Raw genomic sequence first — 20,121 nt, forward strand, 5'->3', positions numbered from 1 at the left:
TCATTGCAGAGACACGGCCACTGCAGATGTGCAGGCTCGTGTCACCCCCCTGCAGGTACTCTGTGCTGATGTGGGACAGCACAGCCTGCAGCTGGTAACGGCCCAAGGAGAGTCAGACATTGCTGCTGGACACCAGTTGAAATTCCTCTGTTCGGGTAATAACACAAGAGTTATTTAAGCCACTAGAAATATGTCAGAAATCCCTAATGAGCTGGTGGGGCTGACCAAGAAAACCCAAATCTCTACATTTTAATACCAATAGTATTTTGTGGAAAAGAACTCGGATAACTTAGTATGTGATTCAGTCCTTCTTTCAAGTAAATATTAAAGTGAAAAAGAAGAACTTGGTTATGACTTGTGTCGGCTAATGATGTGCAATATAATGCAAATATTTAGAAAACAGCAACTTTAATAGTTATATGAACTGTAGTACACCAGATTTATTGCTGCAGTTCAAGTCTTGGCAGAGAAATCTTCATTTTCTGAAAGACTGTATAGACAGTACTTCATGCACCAAGATTTGCACAGGACATGTCTTGAAGATTTCAGGTATTTTTTCATATTTAGTATGGGCAGGACTTTTCTGGAAGGATCTCTAGATTTTGCTGTTGTGCTATAGCTGCAGGTGATTTACATTCTGGCCAGCTTTTGTTAGGAGTATCTGCCCCCTTTGCTGTCACACTGCAAGTGTTGGAAAGACATTGTGTAAGCTGTAGAGAAAGTGGATTGATAGATTTCCAAATGCCTCTGGAACAAATGAAAAAGAGCATTACAGAGCATTACAGAGACTTCAGAAGTTAGAATCATGATACTCTTACACAATTATATGTTGTTTTTAAAGACTGTAGTTATACCCAACACTCAACATTCAGAGATTTAAGATGATGCAGAAACAAAGCATATTTTGACAATAGGAGGAGGTAGGGAGGGGGATAAAGAAAAACTAGACAAAAGTAGAAGACATGCATTTTATATTTTTGCTGTTGCAGATCTCCCACATCCTAATGTAAAGGCTTAAGCATGGAATAAGAGTTTTTGCAGGATCTGAGAACTTGCCAGTTGTAGTACTGCAATATGTAAAAATGGTTGTGGGATATAAATGCCACAAGAAAATTTCCAACTTCTGCTATCTATGCATAAGATCCCAAGAATTTTGTGGCACATAAAAAATACTTCAAAATTTTGCCAGGGTGGGAAAAATTTATAAAATCAACTGATTATGATTTTATTGTGTCTGTTATTTGAACTGCTTTTCATTTCTTTCAAGAGAAATGTAAGACAAACCCAAGAATTTAATGTTGGAAGAACTGCCAACCTGCTGCTCTTTTCCCTGAGTGTTAGCTTTCCAAGTGTGACAGGCCTTAAGTCTGGGACCAAAATGAAAGCAAACTACAATACTTTTTTATGTAATCCCCTTGATAATAAGTACTGGACAAGGCTCCAATGCAGCCAGTCTTGCAAAGAATTCAGTGTTATTTGTGCTCAACAGACATCACAAATTGCCACAATATTTAAGCAGCATTCGTGAACAGAAAAAAAAGGACAAGAATACAGATAGTCATGGTTAGGATAAGGGATGTAAGAAAAAAAAAAAAAAATTAAGACAATTCCAGAGGAAAAATAGAAGAAAGATAAAAGTTGAATAGTGACTGAGAATAATGTAAATTCACAAGAATTTACATTTTCACAAGAAAAAAGTGATGAAGAAACTGTAAAATGTTATTTAATTCAGTGCTAAATGATACTGTGAGTACAGGACATACAGATCTCCACTGCAGCTGCACAGCTGGGACATTGCTGGGACATTCCATTCACCTAAGAGGATGCTCAGAGGAGGGATAATGCACATGTGCCACTGTGTATCCTCATGGAACTGCAGGGCTCTACGCAAAGAGCTCAGATTAGAACTGTGCTGCCTATTTTTAGAGGTTGAAATGCAGCCTTGTTTAGGCTTCATGTGACAATTTCACTGGGAAAACTCCTGGACTTTGAATGGAGAGATGGTTTTGTATGTGCTTGAAATATGAAGGTTAGCATGTTTCTGTGGACAAAAGGTAATAGTCACTAAAGAGACAGAAACCAGAGCTATTGCACTGAATTTAGAGGGGGGGATTTTTTTTCTCTTCTTGCTAATTCAGTTATGTAAAATTCCAAGTTTTCTGAGTTCAGGTAGATTAAATTTGAATTCATTGAACTATTTATCAAAGTGAAGCTAAAGATACAAATGGCGATTTAAAAATAAAACTCTTATTATATTTATTGTACAAATGTGATATATTTAGTAGTGATTCTGGAAATTCTACCCTCAAAATTATAAACTTACTCTCTGGCTCCTGGCTAAAATCCTTTAATCAGTAGTCCCAGCTTAATATTATCTGAAACTCTGGGCCCAGCTCATGGTAAACCTTAGCATCTCATAAACAGGAAGACTTACATGTGGTTTTACATTGACTATTGATTGTGATCTGAACTTACATGAGAAAGGTTACATTAAAAAAGGCAAGTCAGTTCCAAAAAGTTTTGCCACATAGCTTCTATGTTTTCCTAAACAAAAAAGAATAGAAACAAGAATGGTCTAGGTGCCATTGTGAGAGCTGAGAAAGAAGCTGACAGTGCAAAAACAAGATTGCACTGCTGACTAATAATGCCAGCTGTTTAATAACTCCAGGCTCCTGCTCTTGGACAGGAGATGATCAAGGTGAAAGAAAAAAGAAGTAACAATGAGGACCCTAGAAATGAAAATTATGCTTTAATTTATAGAGGAACTTACAGACAGAACTAGGGTAGAATACAAGCTGAGAAAACGGTGTCTATTTAGCCCTGATTAAATATTCCTAGGGAGACTGCTTTAGAGCAATTGTGGATTAAGGTAATTTTGCCATGCTTTAAAAAAAAAAAATGACACTAAAATTAGTACATACACAGGCCCATTTTGATATATTGCAGCAACATCTTCTGTTTAGACAAAAAAACCATAGCGGTGTAGCAGCCCTGGTTACCCTCACTAACTTCAGTAAGAATTCATCTCTCAGCTAAGTCTTGGCCAGCCAAGCTACTAGAACAGTTCTTCCCTGATTTCAAGACTGTGACTGAGGATATTTCTTCCCTTTAATTTGTTGAAAAGCTTTCAAAATACAGATCAAAACTCAAATTAAAAAATGGTCTGCTTATTTGTATTGAAAGATATGGGAGATGAGCTCCTAATATTTTGTACTCAAAATTAAAAATGGCACTGAAACTCGTAACACTTGAGTATTTCCTACTAAAACCTTGTCAAAACATGCAAATTAAGAAAGTGCAGATACTATTGGTAAGTGTATTTTCAATGCAAGAGGGTACCTAACAGTTAAGATATTAAAGACTTCATATGAAGCATATAAGAGGGTCTATTCTTAGATTGATTCTGCAAATATCCAAAATTCTTGCTACTAGATGAAGAATGAATATATGAAAAAAGTTAAAATGGCAAAGTATTACAAAATGCTGGAGTAATGGTTTCTGAACTTTCTGGTTTCTGACCCTATTTGCATTTCTTAAAATCACATATTTTACAAAACAGATCAACTGAATATTAATTTAACTTAGGTTATCTTGGAGTAAGGGCTAAGATGAACTTAATCCTAAAATGGTCCTTAGGAAAGGATTGTAAATCCAGCTCATGGAGCCTAAAATACTGGAAACAGGATGTTTCTTTAATGACACTCAGTTACATTTCTTTATGCTGTATATAATAATGTACCCATGTAATAATTATTTTTTGGCAGATGTTTGCTTTTGGATTCTATTCTACAGTTAGAATGGGAATCCTGACTAAGGAAATCTTTAGAGACAAATTTTAATTGTTAAAAATTAAGTTATTTGTGGTTGTACTATCAGTCTGCAAATGAGAAATCAAAATCACAATACTCCCACTTAAATTTTTCCACTTTCCAAAAGAGTAACTGTTTTTAACAGCATAGCTACATATTTTATAAACTGTGTGGATTTCTGGTCAAGTAGCTTACATTTAAGTTTTGAAAGCAATCAGTCTAGCTGCTCCCAGAAAAGCCTCACTTTGTGTGTTCATGCAGAAGTAATTTTGCAGGTAAGGTTTGCTTTGGTTAGGGACTGCACAGTGACAACACTGCCAGCAAAGCTTCCTTTTGCAGCTGTAGCTCAAAACTGCTGGAATAGTGACCAGGTAACTGAAACACAGGGGCTGCAGCTTCATCTACCCTGTGCTAAATATTTTGCAAATGTAAGTGCATTTGCCCCTAAGAGGTTGTGTGGTTATTCCAGAAGAACTGTCAGTGATCAAAGCCCAGGAGAAGTTTGCAGAAAGGAGCAACTTGGCAACTCTATAGCATGTGAACCCCTCACAGGGGGGTTTCACCTACTGAGGGACCTGGAAACATGAAGTCTTGATTTGGGGACAAGCAAGAAGCTGAGACATTCCCAAACTGAAGGTAGGGGGTGTTTGTGTTTGCTTTTTTAATAAAAAAAGCACAAATTTAAAGCATCAGCAAATTCAAGATGTACAAATTCCACGACTGTTGATCAAAGAGAGGGTTTTCATTATTCACCCAACCCTGTGCTGTGACTGCATTCAGGCAGAGCCTTTGGCTCTATTATTTCAGGGATAAGTGGTTTCAGGACACAGGACCTCTCCTACCTTGGAGCACAGTCTGTACCTCCTGCCCCAGGAGGACACAACTCTAACTGGCCATCGAAACTAATACAGTGCAATGCCAAAGCACAGGAGCAATAATAACATGAAACAATATATACTGTCTAGAATAAAAAGACAACTCTGTTCTAGAGAAAAAGGGCAAATCCTGCATAGAAAAAGAAAGCTTTCAAAAAATTCCACAAAAGGCAATTTCATTAAAATAGTTAGCAAATAATTATTTAATTGCATATATTACACAATTATTTAATTGCAGATTGCATACCTTTGATCTAGCATACAACACAAAGCTACAACTTTATCACCCATTACTATACCCTTCATTTTCACCCCATACACATCAATGCAAAAACTCCAAACCTCACTGACAGAGCTAAGCAGCATCTGTGAAAAACCCCAAACCCACAGTTCATGGAGCACCTTAATGCCCATTGCACAAGCAATGTTTGTTCTCAAAGGCTGGCCAGCTGCCCTTTCTGAATCAGGCTCTACAGGCCATGCACGCAGGATACTTTGATCTTACTCTGATTTCCAGTTCACTCAGCACCACTTTACAGGCATTCTCAACCCTCTGCAGATCTGACAATTAGTCTGAATAAGCAAAAGTCACATGGAAAGACTTCTCATATTAAATATATTAGAATCTTGGGCAACAAAAAACCCTAAGATCTCGACTGTAAACCACACACTAAAAATAAAAATGTTTTGATATCAATACAGCCAAATGAAAAACAAGATAATGAACAAATTTTAATCTTATTATGGGTTTATTTAATAGTAAAAACTGCATCTGCTGAAAAATGTTCCTTTGGAAATTTGTCACAGCTCAACCACAGATTAAAGTTAATAATTTCATAATTAATCATAATTCACACTTAAAATGCACAATAAACATTTTACCTGAAAGTGCACAGTACAGTTTTTACCAAACCTGAACTCAAAAAATATTTTCTCCTTTCATGAAGGAGATAATATTGGTCTGTTGTTCCCATTATAATTGTATAAATACATGTGCAAGTCATAGATAAAGGTTTTGTAAATAGCAAATGTAAATACATTAGCATGGAATAACACGGGACCTACCCTTTTGGTAATGGCAGCTTGTTAACACAGTTGTATCAAAGTTCAATGTTGAATATATAATTTAACAATGCATATATTCACAAACCTTTCCCTCTTTTATGCTAGATAAAATGCTAAAAGTATTATCTTCTATGTGACAATGGCTTTACTGAGTTTATTAACAGACAGTTGATTTGGGACATAAAAAGACAAGAGCAATATGACACAAAAGAAGCCAATATTGGAAGGAGTTTAAACACTTTTGGAAAACCTTGCTTAGAAAATGACTGCATTTTACAAGAGGAAATATTCTCTAGTATAAAGGAACAGTGCCAATGGTATACCCAGATTTTTCACTTTCAATTGAAAGAGGTGAAAGAGCTATCAAAACTGAGTAAAAAACAAAGCCTCTTAAATGTATAAGTAAGGCACACTCAAAATTAAGTTGCACTGTGGCACCAAAGAATCTCTACCCAGTTAAGCCAAAGCAAAGCACTTTGCAAAATCCAGCAAGACAGCTGTACCAGCTTTGGAAAGGTAAAAAGTGTAACTAGTAGTAAGGTAAGCAAACAAAATGTAGAGCATAATATACAAATGGATTTTACTGCGACAAAGGCTTATGGTCATGTCCTAAAATTCAGGATTCAGTCCCAATATATTCTATACAAACTCCTGAGCAAAGACCACAATGTGTTTCAAATAGCTCCATCACTGTCAATCAAAAACTGGCAGTTGCCAGAGAGAGAGACATTAAATATTGCAAAAGCATTTTATCATTTAGCAGGTCACACAGACTAATCAAAACACAGCACATTTTTAGCTTGAACAAGACATCATAACTTTCACAAAAAAACACCTTTATCAGTTAGTCTTAGCACTTAATTCTTATGGTCTTGGTGAAAAACTTCATCTAGTTAATTCAGTGGCATTATAGAGTTAAAGTGCTTTAAAAATAATTCACATTTCTCTGTTAAAAGTATTTTTTCCTCTTGAAACTTACCTTCAGTAATAATTAACTCACATATTAAAACTGATGGAATAGCATTAGCAAGAAACAGCTGGTTATCTTAGAGGGGGCATTTAATTCATGTATTTGTCAAAGTACCGTGCCAGAAAAGCTTATCTGTGCTATGTGTTGAACAATCTTGTGAGTCATTTTTTGCTTTTTCCTTTGGCTAGTGCCTCTGCATAGGTCAGGTGAATAAAGTCAAAGAGTTGTGTGGCACTGGCAGCATTACCCAAAATTTTGGATAGCTCATCCTTGGACAGTGTCACCAGCTCTGCAATGCTTTTAACGTGGGTCATTAAGGCACGGCAGTTCTTTGCATTAACCCCTGGCATTTTTAGCAGGAAGTCCTGAGGCCCAGGGTTGTACTTGTCTGATTCGGGGAGAATTTCGGAATCTGCGGTGACAGCCATCGCTGTTTCTGCGTCGGGTTGGGGACGGTTTTGTTTCAACTCTTCAAAGAGTTCAGCAGTAGCGTGGGGAGAGGGACACCACAGGATTCGTAACTTTGGGAAGTGCAGTGTGAGAAGGGTTAGTTTAGAGGTAACATCATTGCTGGAAATTTCTGGCTGTAAAGAGCCTCGTGGGATCAAGGAGAAGGGCTTGTTAGGATCAAATTCAATGAGGAGAACCGGGCGCTTGTAGTAGCGGCACATGGACACGCACTGTGTGTACAGCCTGCCATTGTTTAAGGAGCCTATCAGATCGCTGATGCTCTTCCGCTCCACGCAGATGTCAGGGGTTAGAATATAATCCCCAACTTCCAGAGTCACGGGCTCAATGTCGATCCCACGGCGATGGATCAGTGATGGAAGCTCACTACGGAATTCCCGCATATCCACGATTATGGTTTGCTGAACACCCTTCTGTTCCTGTCCACCTAAAGAGCAAAATAAACACAGTTATGCCCACACTTGGCACCTCCTGCTCTGGTTGTTTTCCTGTGTGCTGACCAGGCTTCTGCAATGGATGGACTTCTCATCTTAAGTTACACCTCAAATTCAGCAGTACAATAAATACAGACTTCATTTGATTTTTAACTGTTAGAGAAAAAAATTACTTGCTTAAATATATACTGTAGTTTATGGAGCATACTCTGCAACTTGATAGAACTACCATGCTACTTGCTGAAAGCTTTGTATAGTTGACAGTGAAATATATTAAGTTGTAGATGAAAATTATTTAAATGAATTGGGGAAATCTTTAAAAGGCTGCTTGCAAAACAAGATAATGAAGTTGATCCCTTTTGTTTCCAGCTGTTTCCCACAGAAACACAGCACTTTATTGTGGGAATTATGTGTTGCCCTCTACAGATCTGCAGGACACATAAAGAGACTGCAGCACCAAGGCCACAAAAGATATAACAGCAAAGATTAGAGAGCATATGGCAAAGGAGAGCAGGATTATAGAAACAACAGTAAAGAAAAACAGGCAGAGGCACAGCATACCTGTCAGAGGAAAAGAATAAAAATATCGTTAGAATTGCAACAAAAGAAAAAGGACTCTTTATTACAAAGGAAGTGATCAAATCCATAATGTATGATTGTTTACCCAGGCAGCAGGTTTTGTCAAGATGAAAAGAAATCCCCAACATTTACTAGCTCAAGGACAACTCTGCCTTTGACCATCTGTAGACTTCAGTTTCTATGTTTTAATTTCTCTTCCTACAAGCAGCACTGGACAGCCTGATAACCAACAATCTGACTAGGAACAATCCAAACAGTATCTGTCTTAATGGTAAAATACTTCATTAACTTGTATTTTTAAAGGAAACCACAGTTCATTGTCACTGGGAAATAACGTTTCTTTAGCATGAAGACTGCAGAGCCAATGTACAATGTTGCCTCTACCCCAGATGCTTTGAGGGGGATTTAAAGGCCAATAGTTATGGGACTTTTGGAAAACTCTGGGCTGCAAGCCTGACCTAGTAGCTGCTCACCTGCTTTGCGTGTGTCAGCAGAGACAGAAGCAGGTCTAGCATCTCTGAGGAGGTCTAAGTTTGTTTCATCTCTTCCTTCTCTTTCTTCAGGAACAACCATGCTAGCCTTCTCTCTAAGGAACCACAAACAAAACACACACTAAAAACTGCAAATGCAGGAGTGAAATACTTCAATACCCTTCATCCAGATGTAAACTTATATATAGTTTAATACTAAATGCAGCCCCAGTCAGAAATGCAATTTACTGAATTTTTCTAGACTTTTCCTTTTACAAAGGAACTAATGACTAGTAATAGCACTGTAACCCGCTGAGAAGGCACTGTCAGTAAAAATACTGTCACATACAGGCTAAGGGAATGTTTTGTTTCCCCAACTGACTTAGATTATAAAAGCTTTAGAAATTATCTTAAAAGAAATGTTACCTGCAAAAACACAATTACACAAATGAACTTCATATAAAATTAGGAAAAAATTCGAGTGATGCTGATTAGCCTTTACGTTAATATTAAATCCCGCTAAAATTATTGAAAAGGAAAGTTGTGACTTTTTGGTGATTCTCAATAAGAAAATAGTCTTTACATCTGACAAAGAATTGAATTGAATGCTTATTTAAAGCCTTCACACAGTTATGATAAGAACTTCACTCTCTAAAATATAAGCATATTGGGGAATTACATGAAACTCTAATTATAAAGGCAGTTAAAATGTGTTACCGAATGAGTTTTTCGAAGGCCTCCTTCTCCTTCCTCAGAGCTGTGAGGTAGCGCTGCTCTTCCGTGGAGCCCCCATATATGAGGAAATAAACTCTGTAGGTATAAAAGAGAAAAAAGAAGAGGTCACACAACTTTGTATGAAGTTAAAAAAATTCACAACCAATAAATTTAAGATTAGTAGCAGTAAATGTCTGACAAGTTAGTTAATAGCATATTAAATGTCAAGATTTCTATATTTTTAATCAGTATGTGACATTTATTCAAAAACTGAGTTTTGCAATTTCCAGGTGTATTAAATACATATATTCAGTGTGGTGATCTTCTGTCAGTAAATGCTATAACTGCAAATACTTATTTTCTTTATTGTGTTTTCTTTACTTGCTTCTCTGTTACAGTTTCTGAATTACTGGTCTTCAGCAAGATGAACATCACAAAATGTGAAAATTTATTAAACCAAAAATGAATCCTTTTCTTTAAAAATTTTATCTTCAGAGATGGTTTAAAATGAGACCACACTACCTGAAAATGATCAACTGCCACTAAAATCTTTGAAGCAGAGATCTTGGAATTGTTTCTTTTTTTTTAACAGATATGCTTCTCCTGTTAAGGGACTAAATACCTGCTGGAAAGTAAAAATTATCTTTTGATTACACCACACATTCTGCTTTTGTTTAAACTTAAGGGCTCAACAGGGAGTGGAAGGTAGCTAACGAAAATGAACAGCAGCATGTTCTGCATTGACTGCTGACAGTGCACTTCTACTTATTTTTTCTTTCCAGACTAGAATTACGCTGGCCCAGTCAACTTACCTCAAAGGCTTCCCAGGCCTGCTTGCCTTGTAGATTTCCAGCTGCCGAACAAAAGTGAGTTCTGCATCATACAACACAACATATCTGGGTTCTACTTCCTGCAGCACCCGAGTGAGCGCGTAGGGATCCCCACACCCCTGCAGCGGGTGGATAATTGTCAGTGGGTCCTTGAAAATCCCATAGTAACAATCTGAGGGCAAATTCAAATCAAAATCTTCAGGAACAGTCTCTTCAGTGTTGCCTTCTTGGCTACCACTTAATTCTTTGTTGTCTTCCACCTCAACCTCTTCTCTCTTTTCCTCCTCAGTTTTCCCTATCATTTGGATTAGAGTCCGGTCTTGCTGCTTCTTCTGTTTATTTTGTTTTGAAGCTGTCAGTTTGGCTTTTTTTGCTTGAGGCCCTGTGTCTGGTTTGGCATTTCCTTTGGAATTGATGGTGTTTCTGTCCTTAATCCACACTTCTCCAGCTTTCTCGTCCTTTCCGAAGGTTTTGTTATATAGTCTTGTTAAAAAAGCTTCTGCTCCAGCAATAATATACTCCCTGAGCTGTGCACAGGCTCGGTCATCACTGGCACAAATGAGCACCTGCCCTGCAGTCAAGAAACCATGTTTACAGCCTATAATACTGTGCTTCTTATCCAGCTCCAAGCACTTCCCGAGCCAATGGCTTGCACTGATCCAAGCACTGTGCCTGCCAAATGCCTCGACATTCGGCTGCCACAGCTGCCCTGGACTTTGAGAGAATCTAAATTGCATGGCTCTTTGTACCAAATAAAATTAGAGTAGATTAATGGAAGCGCAACATTCCTTTTTCTTACAATATCTAAATTCATGAAGTTTTCGTTCTGACCATTGGAAATGAGGCAGATACAGTGTGTGTTGAAACATACTCGAACAACTACTCATTTTTAAGATGTGGAATAAGAGAGAACTTGATTTAGACCATTCTAATTTGTCACCTGTGTTAGAGAGTCTACAAAACACATGTTTCACACAGTATTATTGACATTTGTGAATAACAATTCTCCGCAAGCTGACTCAGATAAACTCCTACAACACTAAGAGAGAGAGCCAGTTCTTACCCAGAGTCAGAACACTGTGGGTGGGAGAAAAGAGCACTTTTTTACCCTTACTATTTCCTAAAATAAAACTTGCCAGATTTTAAGGGAATGAAAAGCCCTAAAATAGGAAAGGCAGCAAAGCAGTTAGACTCTCTTCCCTGCCTCCTAATCTCTACCTCATTTATATGCAACCCATGCAAAGCAAATTTTCAGGTGCATGAGAAGAGTGTGCAAGTTATAAAGGGGCTAAGAGGGAACCCCTATTTTTGTTTTGAACCTTCAGAAATTGAAACTTCAGAAATTAGTGAATAGTACCTTGATAATTATAAATCTCCACATCCGTTTTATTTGGCTTAGAATTTGAAGGTATCAGTACACTACTGAAATGTAACTTAAAATGGTTTTTTTCAGAATTATGCAGGTTCTTTCCTAAAAAGTATTTCATTGTAGGAACAAACAGCATTTCTCTTTTAGAGCAAGACCTAGTAAGAGTTTATGTAAAACTATCTAATTTTACATAGTTTATGTACATAATTTACATAAATTCCTCATTTTAAGGCCAGAAATTACTAAATTTAAACCAGCTCTTTGATAAAACTACAGAAAAGAGTTAGTTCCTTCTCTCCAAGGTCAAGTAGAAGTACAAACCAGTAGACTTCCTGGAAAACACGCATAATTTAGTATTCTCTCACCTGGACCACCAAGGCTGTCACTGTTCTTATTCTCATTTTCAATCTCTTTCAGTACTTCTCTCAAAGCTTCCCATTTTGGGTTACTTTCCAGAACCAATTCCCTTTTCAGTTCTGAAACAAAGATTGAACATAGCAGCTCTTGCAGGCAAAATATCCTTCAGACTTTAAATCAGTGGTTAGATGTCAATAGTGTGATGGTTGTTGGCACATATGATATTCAACAGCCTACATATGCAACTTGTTATGTTAATGAGGTGGAGAACACTCATAAATTTAAAAATGGAGATAAATGCTTTTGTGAAGCAAAACACTGAAGTATTCACTCATTCTTCAATTCTGAAACTCCTGAATATATTTTTTTTAATAAAAGCAACTACAGCCTCCTACTCTTTCATGTAAGATAATAAAGATGAAACTAAACATCAATGTAATGCAAGAACAATTCCACAAAAGCTCATCCAGTGATCAGCTGAGCAAGCTCAGGAGAATCCCCTACTTCGTGACTCTTTTATGTTGTTTATGTATGCTTTTGGAACTAAGATTATGTCTCAATTTATCCCAGTTAACAGACTGAGATCCTGAGCTGTAGAAGTTCATGCAGGGAACCAGAGTAGAAGTAATAATATACAAAGTACTTGGAATCGTGTGACACTCTTAAAACCTAAAATTAGGAATGATCAGTACCATTTTCCTTCTTTACATCACGTTTTTCAGAGCCTGAGCCTTTGCCTTTCTGATTCAGTTTCTCATCTGCAATGCGATAAACTCGAGCTCGGGCATTCACAAACATTGAAGTACTGGAGTCAAGGAACAGCCAGCCTGGAGAGGAAATGAGAAGGAAGCAGTAGTAGTTTGACATCTGCAATGTGTATGTGTTCCAATTCTCTGCAGTAAAAGCCCTGGATCTTCAGCTGGAATACCTGCCCTACCTGCTTGCTGTGTAATCACCAGCTTAATAAAAACCATAAATGTGATGCAAATCTCACACTGTTAAGTAACAGCAGTTAAGTGGGAAGATGAAAGAATTATCTGTCAATAAAAACCTACGTCCTTATGGCTGATTGTGTAAAACCTAATTAGATACCTTCATATGTTTGGGAATGATAATTAAAAACATCAACATTGCACCGTTTCATGCATTAACTTGTATGGTTATTCTGTGTTTACCTGAATTCTCACCAAAAGCTTTTTCACTTGCTTTCAGTGACTCCAGGAGATTAAGGAAAGTGACACAATCATACTGGGTTAGATACAGTAGCAAAGTACGTAGGATCTTCAAATCCTGGACCAAAGACTTTGTCTTAGCTCCAAGCTGATGCCAGAGAGGATCTAAATAGTGACGTATTGTCTGGAAATGAAAATTGGAAAGTTTGGAGTGTCAAACATAGAGTATTGCATTATAGCGTCAAACCAAGCTGAGAACACATTTTTACTTTACACGGGATGCTCTGGTTTCCCAAAATTATTAGATAACAAAATAAATATGTACTGGTGAGATATTTGTTTGATATAAGTTAACATATTTTAGCAAAGTTAACATAATATGATGTCTTTATAAAAAACATTTCAGCAATTAGCAGACATATATAATTTAATGCTTTCAGTAGATTTTTTTCCTCTTCATCTAATAATAAAATACTGGTAAAATTATAAAAAAACACCCTTATTTTACTGCTACTGGCCTGTTGTATTTAGTATCTAGTGTTCTTTACTCAGGTACAGAAAAAAACCATTATAATGTCATTTTGTTTCCAAAATCAAGATAGGTACCATGAAGATGTGCAACTTACAGAGTCAAAAAAAGAACCTTCAAATATTTAAAGTACAGAAGGCCTTCCATCCAGATTAAATCACAGTTAACCAGTACCTGTGTTGCGCTATGACAGCTGATTTCACCCTAATGAAAGCATATGTGTACCACACATTACAGATCAAAAATAACAGCAAAGTTATTGACATACATAATGATTAAAGACACAGCAGATGCATGCATGTGCATATTGTCCATTACATACAGTGCTTCTCCTACTAAAGAAAATAAAAAACAGAAGCAAGAAATTCAAAAGGAAAAGGGGAGTATGTGTACAGCAATTACTGATACTTATCTCCAAAATATTCTGAGCTGAAGTTGCAGCTGTCTTTTTAATAACAGCAGCAACAATTATTATAACCCTGAATTGGGGTGTTCTTACTCTTGGGGCTTTAGAAATGAAGGAAGAACAATAATACCAATACATCAAAAATTCTACTGGCAACTGTCACATCATCATTACATCCCCTTGCACCAGTAATAAACATGTCATGGGAGAACACTCAGCTGCTGCTGGTTATTTATTTTGCAAATAACATTTCTGTTGCATGGCAGGCACTTCGGAGATCTATATCCCGTTACTTAGACACTGCAAAACAATCAAAATTTTTACCTTGTCAAAAGGTTTAGCAATAGCATTTTCTAAAGATAGATCTTCTACTTCAAGAACTGGGTTGTAACGTTTGAGCTCCTTCAGACATGCATTCAGAATGTCCAGGATTGCAGTCTGGATAGCAAGCATAGCAGGGGTCATTGCCACGTGTATTTCCACCACTTCAGGTTTATGCTTCTCTAAAAACGAGTGCACTGCTATATGAAATCTAAGAGAAAAACAGCTTCTTAAAATTTACATGGATAGTTTTATTTGACTTAGAATTACTCAAAAGTTTGTATAAACTACAATTATTTTAAATGTAAACAAGTACGTTAATTCCAAAATCAGTTTCTACTGATGTGAAGACTGCAATCTTATGAACAGCCTTGGAAAACCATCTGTTCCACAATTATGATTGTGGTCATCCTAGTCATGTGAGCCTATAGTGCTGGTGAATGATCCATGGAAAATTACTGCACTGGATTCTGCATCATCATCACACATAACAAATATTAAAATAAGCCCAAAAAATCATATAAGGGAGAAACTGGAAGGGAATTCTCTGAAATCACAAGGCTGCACCAGCAGATTTTATGATGTTCCCAGCTTGCAATGACAACATGCAGGTCCTTGCTGGAATCCTGTCCTTGGAGCCACTCCGGCTGCACAGATCCAGAGATGTCACCTGACTGTCCCTGACAGGAGGAGGATCAGAGAACCCCGATGGCTGCTGACCTCTGCAACTCCATGGACATTTCCCTTACTGCAGCCTGCAGCCCCAGGTGTTTTCATGGAAGTCAAGGAAAGAAATCTAGAGAGCTTCTACTCAACCTTTTCTACCCAGGTATGTCCACTTCTACTTCCCTGGGACACTGAAAGAAAGACTGTTAAGGAATTTACAATACAGAGGAGCCATTCATTAAGAAGGAGTGAAACGCATTCCAGCTCGGATTAATGGAACAAATGGGCAGAGCTCCTGCCCAGTGCAAGAGCACTGACTGGGTCATCAGAGTCTTCAGTTCCATTTGTGGATCTGCTCCTGGAAGACTCTGTGCATGCCACATTTTGTTTTTGAACAGTCATCAAGAAATTTTCTTCATACACAGCATAGATGTATAGGAAGATTTAAAAAATATGACATGTAAAAAGAGATGCATGGAGTTTCGTAAGAGCTGGAAAAAAAACCATCTCCATGAATAGCAGAACTGAGAGACTGTTTACCTGTCATTTCATGACTTAAGTACTCTTGTTTAGAAAGAGAAGTTTTTCTTAAACTGTTAAGAATGACACTTTTTGCTGTGATTTCTGTTGACTAACAGGACAGCTCTACCATAAGGTTCATCCCCTTAACAGAGACAACTGGGGTCCATTTTCAAAAATACTCTCATGAATTCAGCACCTTTAAAACCACTTCTGTCAAAAACTGAAAAAAATTTGTTTGGGAATACAGGAAGGAACACAGATTAGCAGTGTGACTGAATACACCTCATTTTCTTAGGAACCTGCTGTAACATCCTTTGTCTTTGTTCTTAAGTTTAACTCTCCAGTGAAGGAAAGAAGTGCCTCACCTTGGCCACAGATAAAGCTTCCCAACAAAAAGATTTTTCATCACTCTTTCCACATGACAGAAACCAGTGTTAAATGCAACTGCATTATCTGTAAAAGCTTTAATGAAGCCTTGCTTGTTCTTCTGGCGATAAAGTCGCAAGATGAACGCTTCCTGACAGGATTCAATGATTTTGTGTGCTTTGTATACCAAAATGCCTGGCAAAAAAAAAAAAAAAAAAAATCAAGTTAAAAAAATACAGAAAGGTCTAAGTTTGTACAAATTTTTCCTCACACTTGTCTAATTCTTCTACTGTTCTTTTAATCACAGGAATTTACATCTTCTAAAATGAAGGTCGAACAAACTTACTGGGGTTGAAACAAAGGATTCCTCAGTTTCAGTACCATGGAATTGCCAAATAACAGAACTAGGTTAATAACACATCTTTAACAGAAAAAAAAAAGCTTGTGCATGAGTGGCAAGACTTATTAGCTACGAAAATTCTCTACTCCTTCGGCATTTATCTTCATTTAGCTGGATTTATGAGTTCATCAGATGTTAATTCACACTAATTTTACAAACTACATTTTTAACACCTAGAAAGACTTTTGCTGTTGTCTCCTCATGAAACACTACTACAAGATTTTGTTGCACAATCTCACACACAGACAAGGCAGGTGTTGGGACAGACACAGACCAAGGTGTTGGGAGGCTGGGAATGAAGCTGCCAGTCGATTGCAGCTGCTCTCACACCGACCTCTGGTGGCAATGCAAAACCTGTCATAGTTCTGTGGCACTATAGGACAGCAACAATTTTAAAACTTTACAGTATTTCTTCTTTCCAACTTTCTATTTTTTTTCTTCTTTGGTAGGTTAGGAAGGTAAAGAAGAAGGAACCAAGGAAAAAGAGATATTACCACAGGTTGCCCAGAAAACCTATTCACTTCTTTTAACTTAGAAATCTGGTGTTCTTCAACTCCAGCAGAAGTGTTCAAAACGTTTTAGAGTAGAACTTGTTATAGTTTGACAAAAAAAAAGGAGGTGCAACTTCTGAAGCAGAAACTCACATTCTTCTAAGCATACAATATTCAGCTATGTTTTATCATTAAGATGTTAACACTTAGAAAACAGTAAAATATTCTTAAATCCCGGGCTCTTAGATGCCTCTTTTTCCAGCTCTACAGGCTGTAACAGGGTTTCCAGCTTAGACAGGAACATAAAAACAAGAGTGGCTGGGGGAGAAGAGGAACAGAACAGGAGAAGAGAATGGTAACTTACATCTTCCATGTACAGCTTCTATATAAGTACAAAAAAAAGGTTGCACGCTATTCCTCAAATCTTTACAATTACAGTAACATTACTTCGTAATACTGCTATTTGCATAGTATCCAAGTGTGTCAATACAAAGATTAGTGAGGTATTTTTTTATGAGAAGTCATCAGGAGTGATTTGTTAATGCAAAACTATAGGTAGTGTACATGGCTCATAAAGCATGACATCTAAAATGTGTTTTAATGATAGACCAGTGTTCAATAGACCCCAGGACACTATTTCACCAAGTGCAATCATTTATTCTGCTTTGAAAGCCTTTTTAAACTGTATGATAAGTCAAATGACTTGAGAGGTGAAAAAAAAAGGAATGAAAGAAGTACATATTTGCTCTTTTTATCTCAGTCTTGGTGGGGGGAAAAGAAAGGAATAATTCTTCAACCTCAATACCTGTTAGTAGAGTTCTTCATATAGAATTAAGCTTTGTGTATTTGAAAACAGAACATTCCTACCTTTATTTCATTAAGCTCTTACCAGTAATGAGATTGGCAGGAATTCTGTCAGTAAGGAAATCTACCACAAGGATCCGACTTGTTGCAAAGATGACTCCTCCTTGTGTATAAAATTCATATCGAGTGTTATTTGCAATTTCATTGGTAACGCGTCGAGGGAGATGAACAACTCCATCTGACCTCAGCTGATCAATAAAATACTCCTAAACCAAACACAACAAAAACACAAGACATTATTGTGGTGTCCAGGGAAAGGGATCCAAAAACCACCTTTATTACACATACTCTAGTAATTCTGAGGAGTTATCAAAAACAAATTAAGACATGATAGTATAACATAGTAGAAGAAATCAGAATTATGAGTTTTTTCTTCTTTGACATACTTTCTTCACTTTCAAACTCATCTGGGTAATAGTCAGTAGTAACTAGACAATACTTACATAAAAATGAGCACTGATACTTCAAGGAGCTTACATTTTCTTATATTTCAATATCTCATTTTCAGAGAAAATGCAATTTTAATACTGCCTTAAGAACAGAGAATTGGAAAGAGATCATCTTTTAGTGCCATCATGTGTAGTCATGAGACGACTACAGCCGGTAGCTCATATACACTAAGCTTAATCTTATGAACTACAGCTGTGATCTTTATTCACCTATGGTTGCTATAAAAGGTCCCCTAAGATCTCCCCTTCCTGAAGGTGGGAAATTTGTCTGGTTCCAGATAAAAAAATAACGGCTTTTTTTTGTACAATTAGGGACAAACCTGTCAAGCCCAATAAGCAGGTTTCACCCCTTTCTCCTCACTGGTTACTTATAAGTTATGTACTTGTTTTAACTCATTAGTCTCACTGGGACTTCATTGTGCTGCAGGAGTAGAAATTCAACTCTCCGGATCCTGACTGTGTGTGGTTTAGCAGTTTCCCCAGGACCTGGGGGTGGACAACAAGCTGTTCCTGAGCCAGCAGTGCCTTGTGGCTCAGCAGATCCTGGGATGCATTAGGAAGAGCCCTGCCAACAGATCAGGGAGGTGACCCTGCCCCTCTGCTCAGCCCTGCTGGGGCACATCTGGAGTGCTGGGTCCAGTTTTGGGCTCCTCAGGACAAAAGGGACACAGAGCCCCTGGAGCAGAGGGTGACAGAGAGGATGAGGGGACTGGAGCATCTCTCTTGTGAGGAAAGGCTGGAGGAGCTGGGGCTGTGCAGCCTCCAGAGGAGATGGCTGAGAGGAGATCTCAGCAGTGTCAGTGCGAGCAGGGAGGGCTCGGAGCAGAGCCCGGGCTCTGCTCCCCGGGCCAGCAATGGCACAGCAGGAACGGGCAGGAATTGATGCCCAGGAAGCTCCACCTGAACACGAGGAAGAACTTCTTCCCTGGGGAGTCTCTCTCGCTGGAGATATTCCAGATTCCTGTGCCCTGTGCTCTGGAATGACCCCGCCTGAACAGGGAATGAGAGAGGAGGCACTGTGCTCCTACCAACCGGACCCGTTCTGTGGTTCTGTGCACCGGCCCACCCGCCGCACTGCCCTCACCGGGGCCCGCACACCCTCCCGCCAGCCCGGGGAGCCGCTCCGCCGGCCGGGGCAGCGACAGAGCCGCCGGCCGCACCCGGGACGCTGCAGCCGGCAGGGGAAGGGGCGGGCGCTGGCAGCTGCCCTCACCTCCTCGGCGGGGCTGGTGTTGAGCACGAGCACGAGGCTGGCGGGCTCGCAGTAGAGGCGCAGGAAGCGCAGCAGCAGGCGGTCGACGCCGAGCCCGCGGGCGCACACGACGAGCCCGTCGCGCTGGAACAGCTCCAGGAAGATCTGGCTCTCGTGCTCCAGCAGCGCCGCCATCGCGGCACCGCTCCCGCGCACGCGCGCGCCCCGACAGCGCCCCCTGCCGGGCCCGCGCGCGGGCCTCCAGGCCGGGCGGTTTCCCGCCCCGCGCGCGGGCTCCCGAGGCGCGCGGCCGGGAGGGTCCCTCAGGGAAACGTCCGGCCCTCACGGATACCCGCAGCGGGCGGCAGCGGGACCGCGCACACGGGCTCCTACTGCGGCCAGATGAGCCTCCGCTTCTCCCCGTGCGGGGAGTGTGTGCCGAGTGATAATGCGAGGTAGCCGGTCTTCAATCATTTTGTGTTGGGTTAGAAACGCGGAAAAACTTTTTCATCCATAGGGTGGGCACTGAACAGGCTCCCCAGGGCAGTGGTCACGGCCCCAAGGCTGAGAGAGCTCCAGGAGCATTTGGACCTCGCTCTCAGGCATAGTATGGGATTGTTACAGTGATCGATGGTTCTTGTGGGTCCTTCCTACTCAGAATATTCTGTAGCTCCATTGTTTTTCACTGCATAGTTGCATTTTTAAAGCACCAAACCCAAATTCTCCCGAGCACTCCTCTCACAAGGCATCGGCCCCTCGCCGTTCGCGCGGTGCCCGCCCCGGTCAGCGCACAAAACGCAGTT

At 39.3% G+C, this 20,121-nt stretch overlaps 1 protein-coding gene across 1 annotated transcript; it reads right to left on the reverse strand.

The window, feature by feature from the left end:
* Nucleotides 1-4,858: 4,858 nt before the first annotated feature.
* Nucleotides 4,859-19,540, reverse strand: ERCC4 (ERCC excision repair 4, endonuclease catalytic subunit). The gene is made up of 11 exons (XM_021545787.2): nucleotides 19,340-19,540; nucleotides 17,703-17,883; nucleotides 15,922-16,117; nucleotides 14,372-14,579; nucleotides 13,116-13,296; nucleotides 12,633-12,767; nucleotides 11,949-12,059; nucleotides 10,197-10,785; nucleotides 9,388-9,480; nucleotides 8,674-8,786; nucleotides 4,859-7,614 (listed from the first exon to the last, which is right to left on the reverse strand). Exons 1-11 carry the CDS (start codon nucleotides 19,511-19,513, stop codon nucleotides 6,881-6,883), a joined length of 2,715 nt encoding a protein of 904 aa, XP_021401462.2. The 5' UTR covers nucleotides 19,514-19,540; the 3' UTR covers nucleotides 4,859-6,880.
* Between the last annotated feature and the right edge of the window lie 581 nt (nucleotides 19,541-20,121).

This window comes from Lonchura striata, chromosome 16 (genome assembly GCF_046129695.1).
Source record: "Lonchura striata isolate bLonStr1 chromosome 16, bLonStr1.mat, whole genome shotgun sequence".
Classification (NCBI taxonomy): Eukaryota; Metazoa; Chordata; class Aves; order Passeriformes; family Estrildidae; genus Lonchura; species Lonchura striata.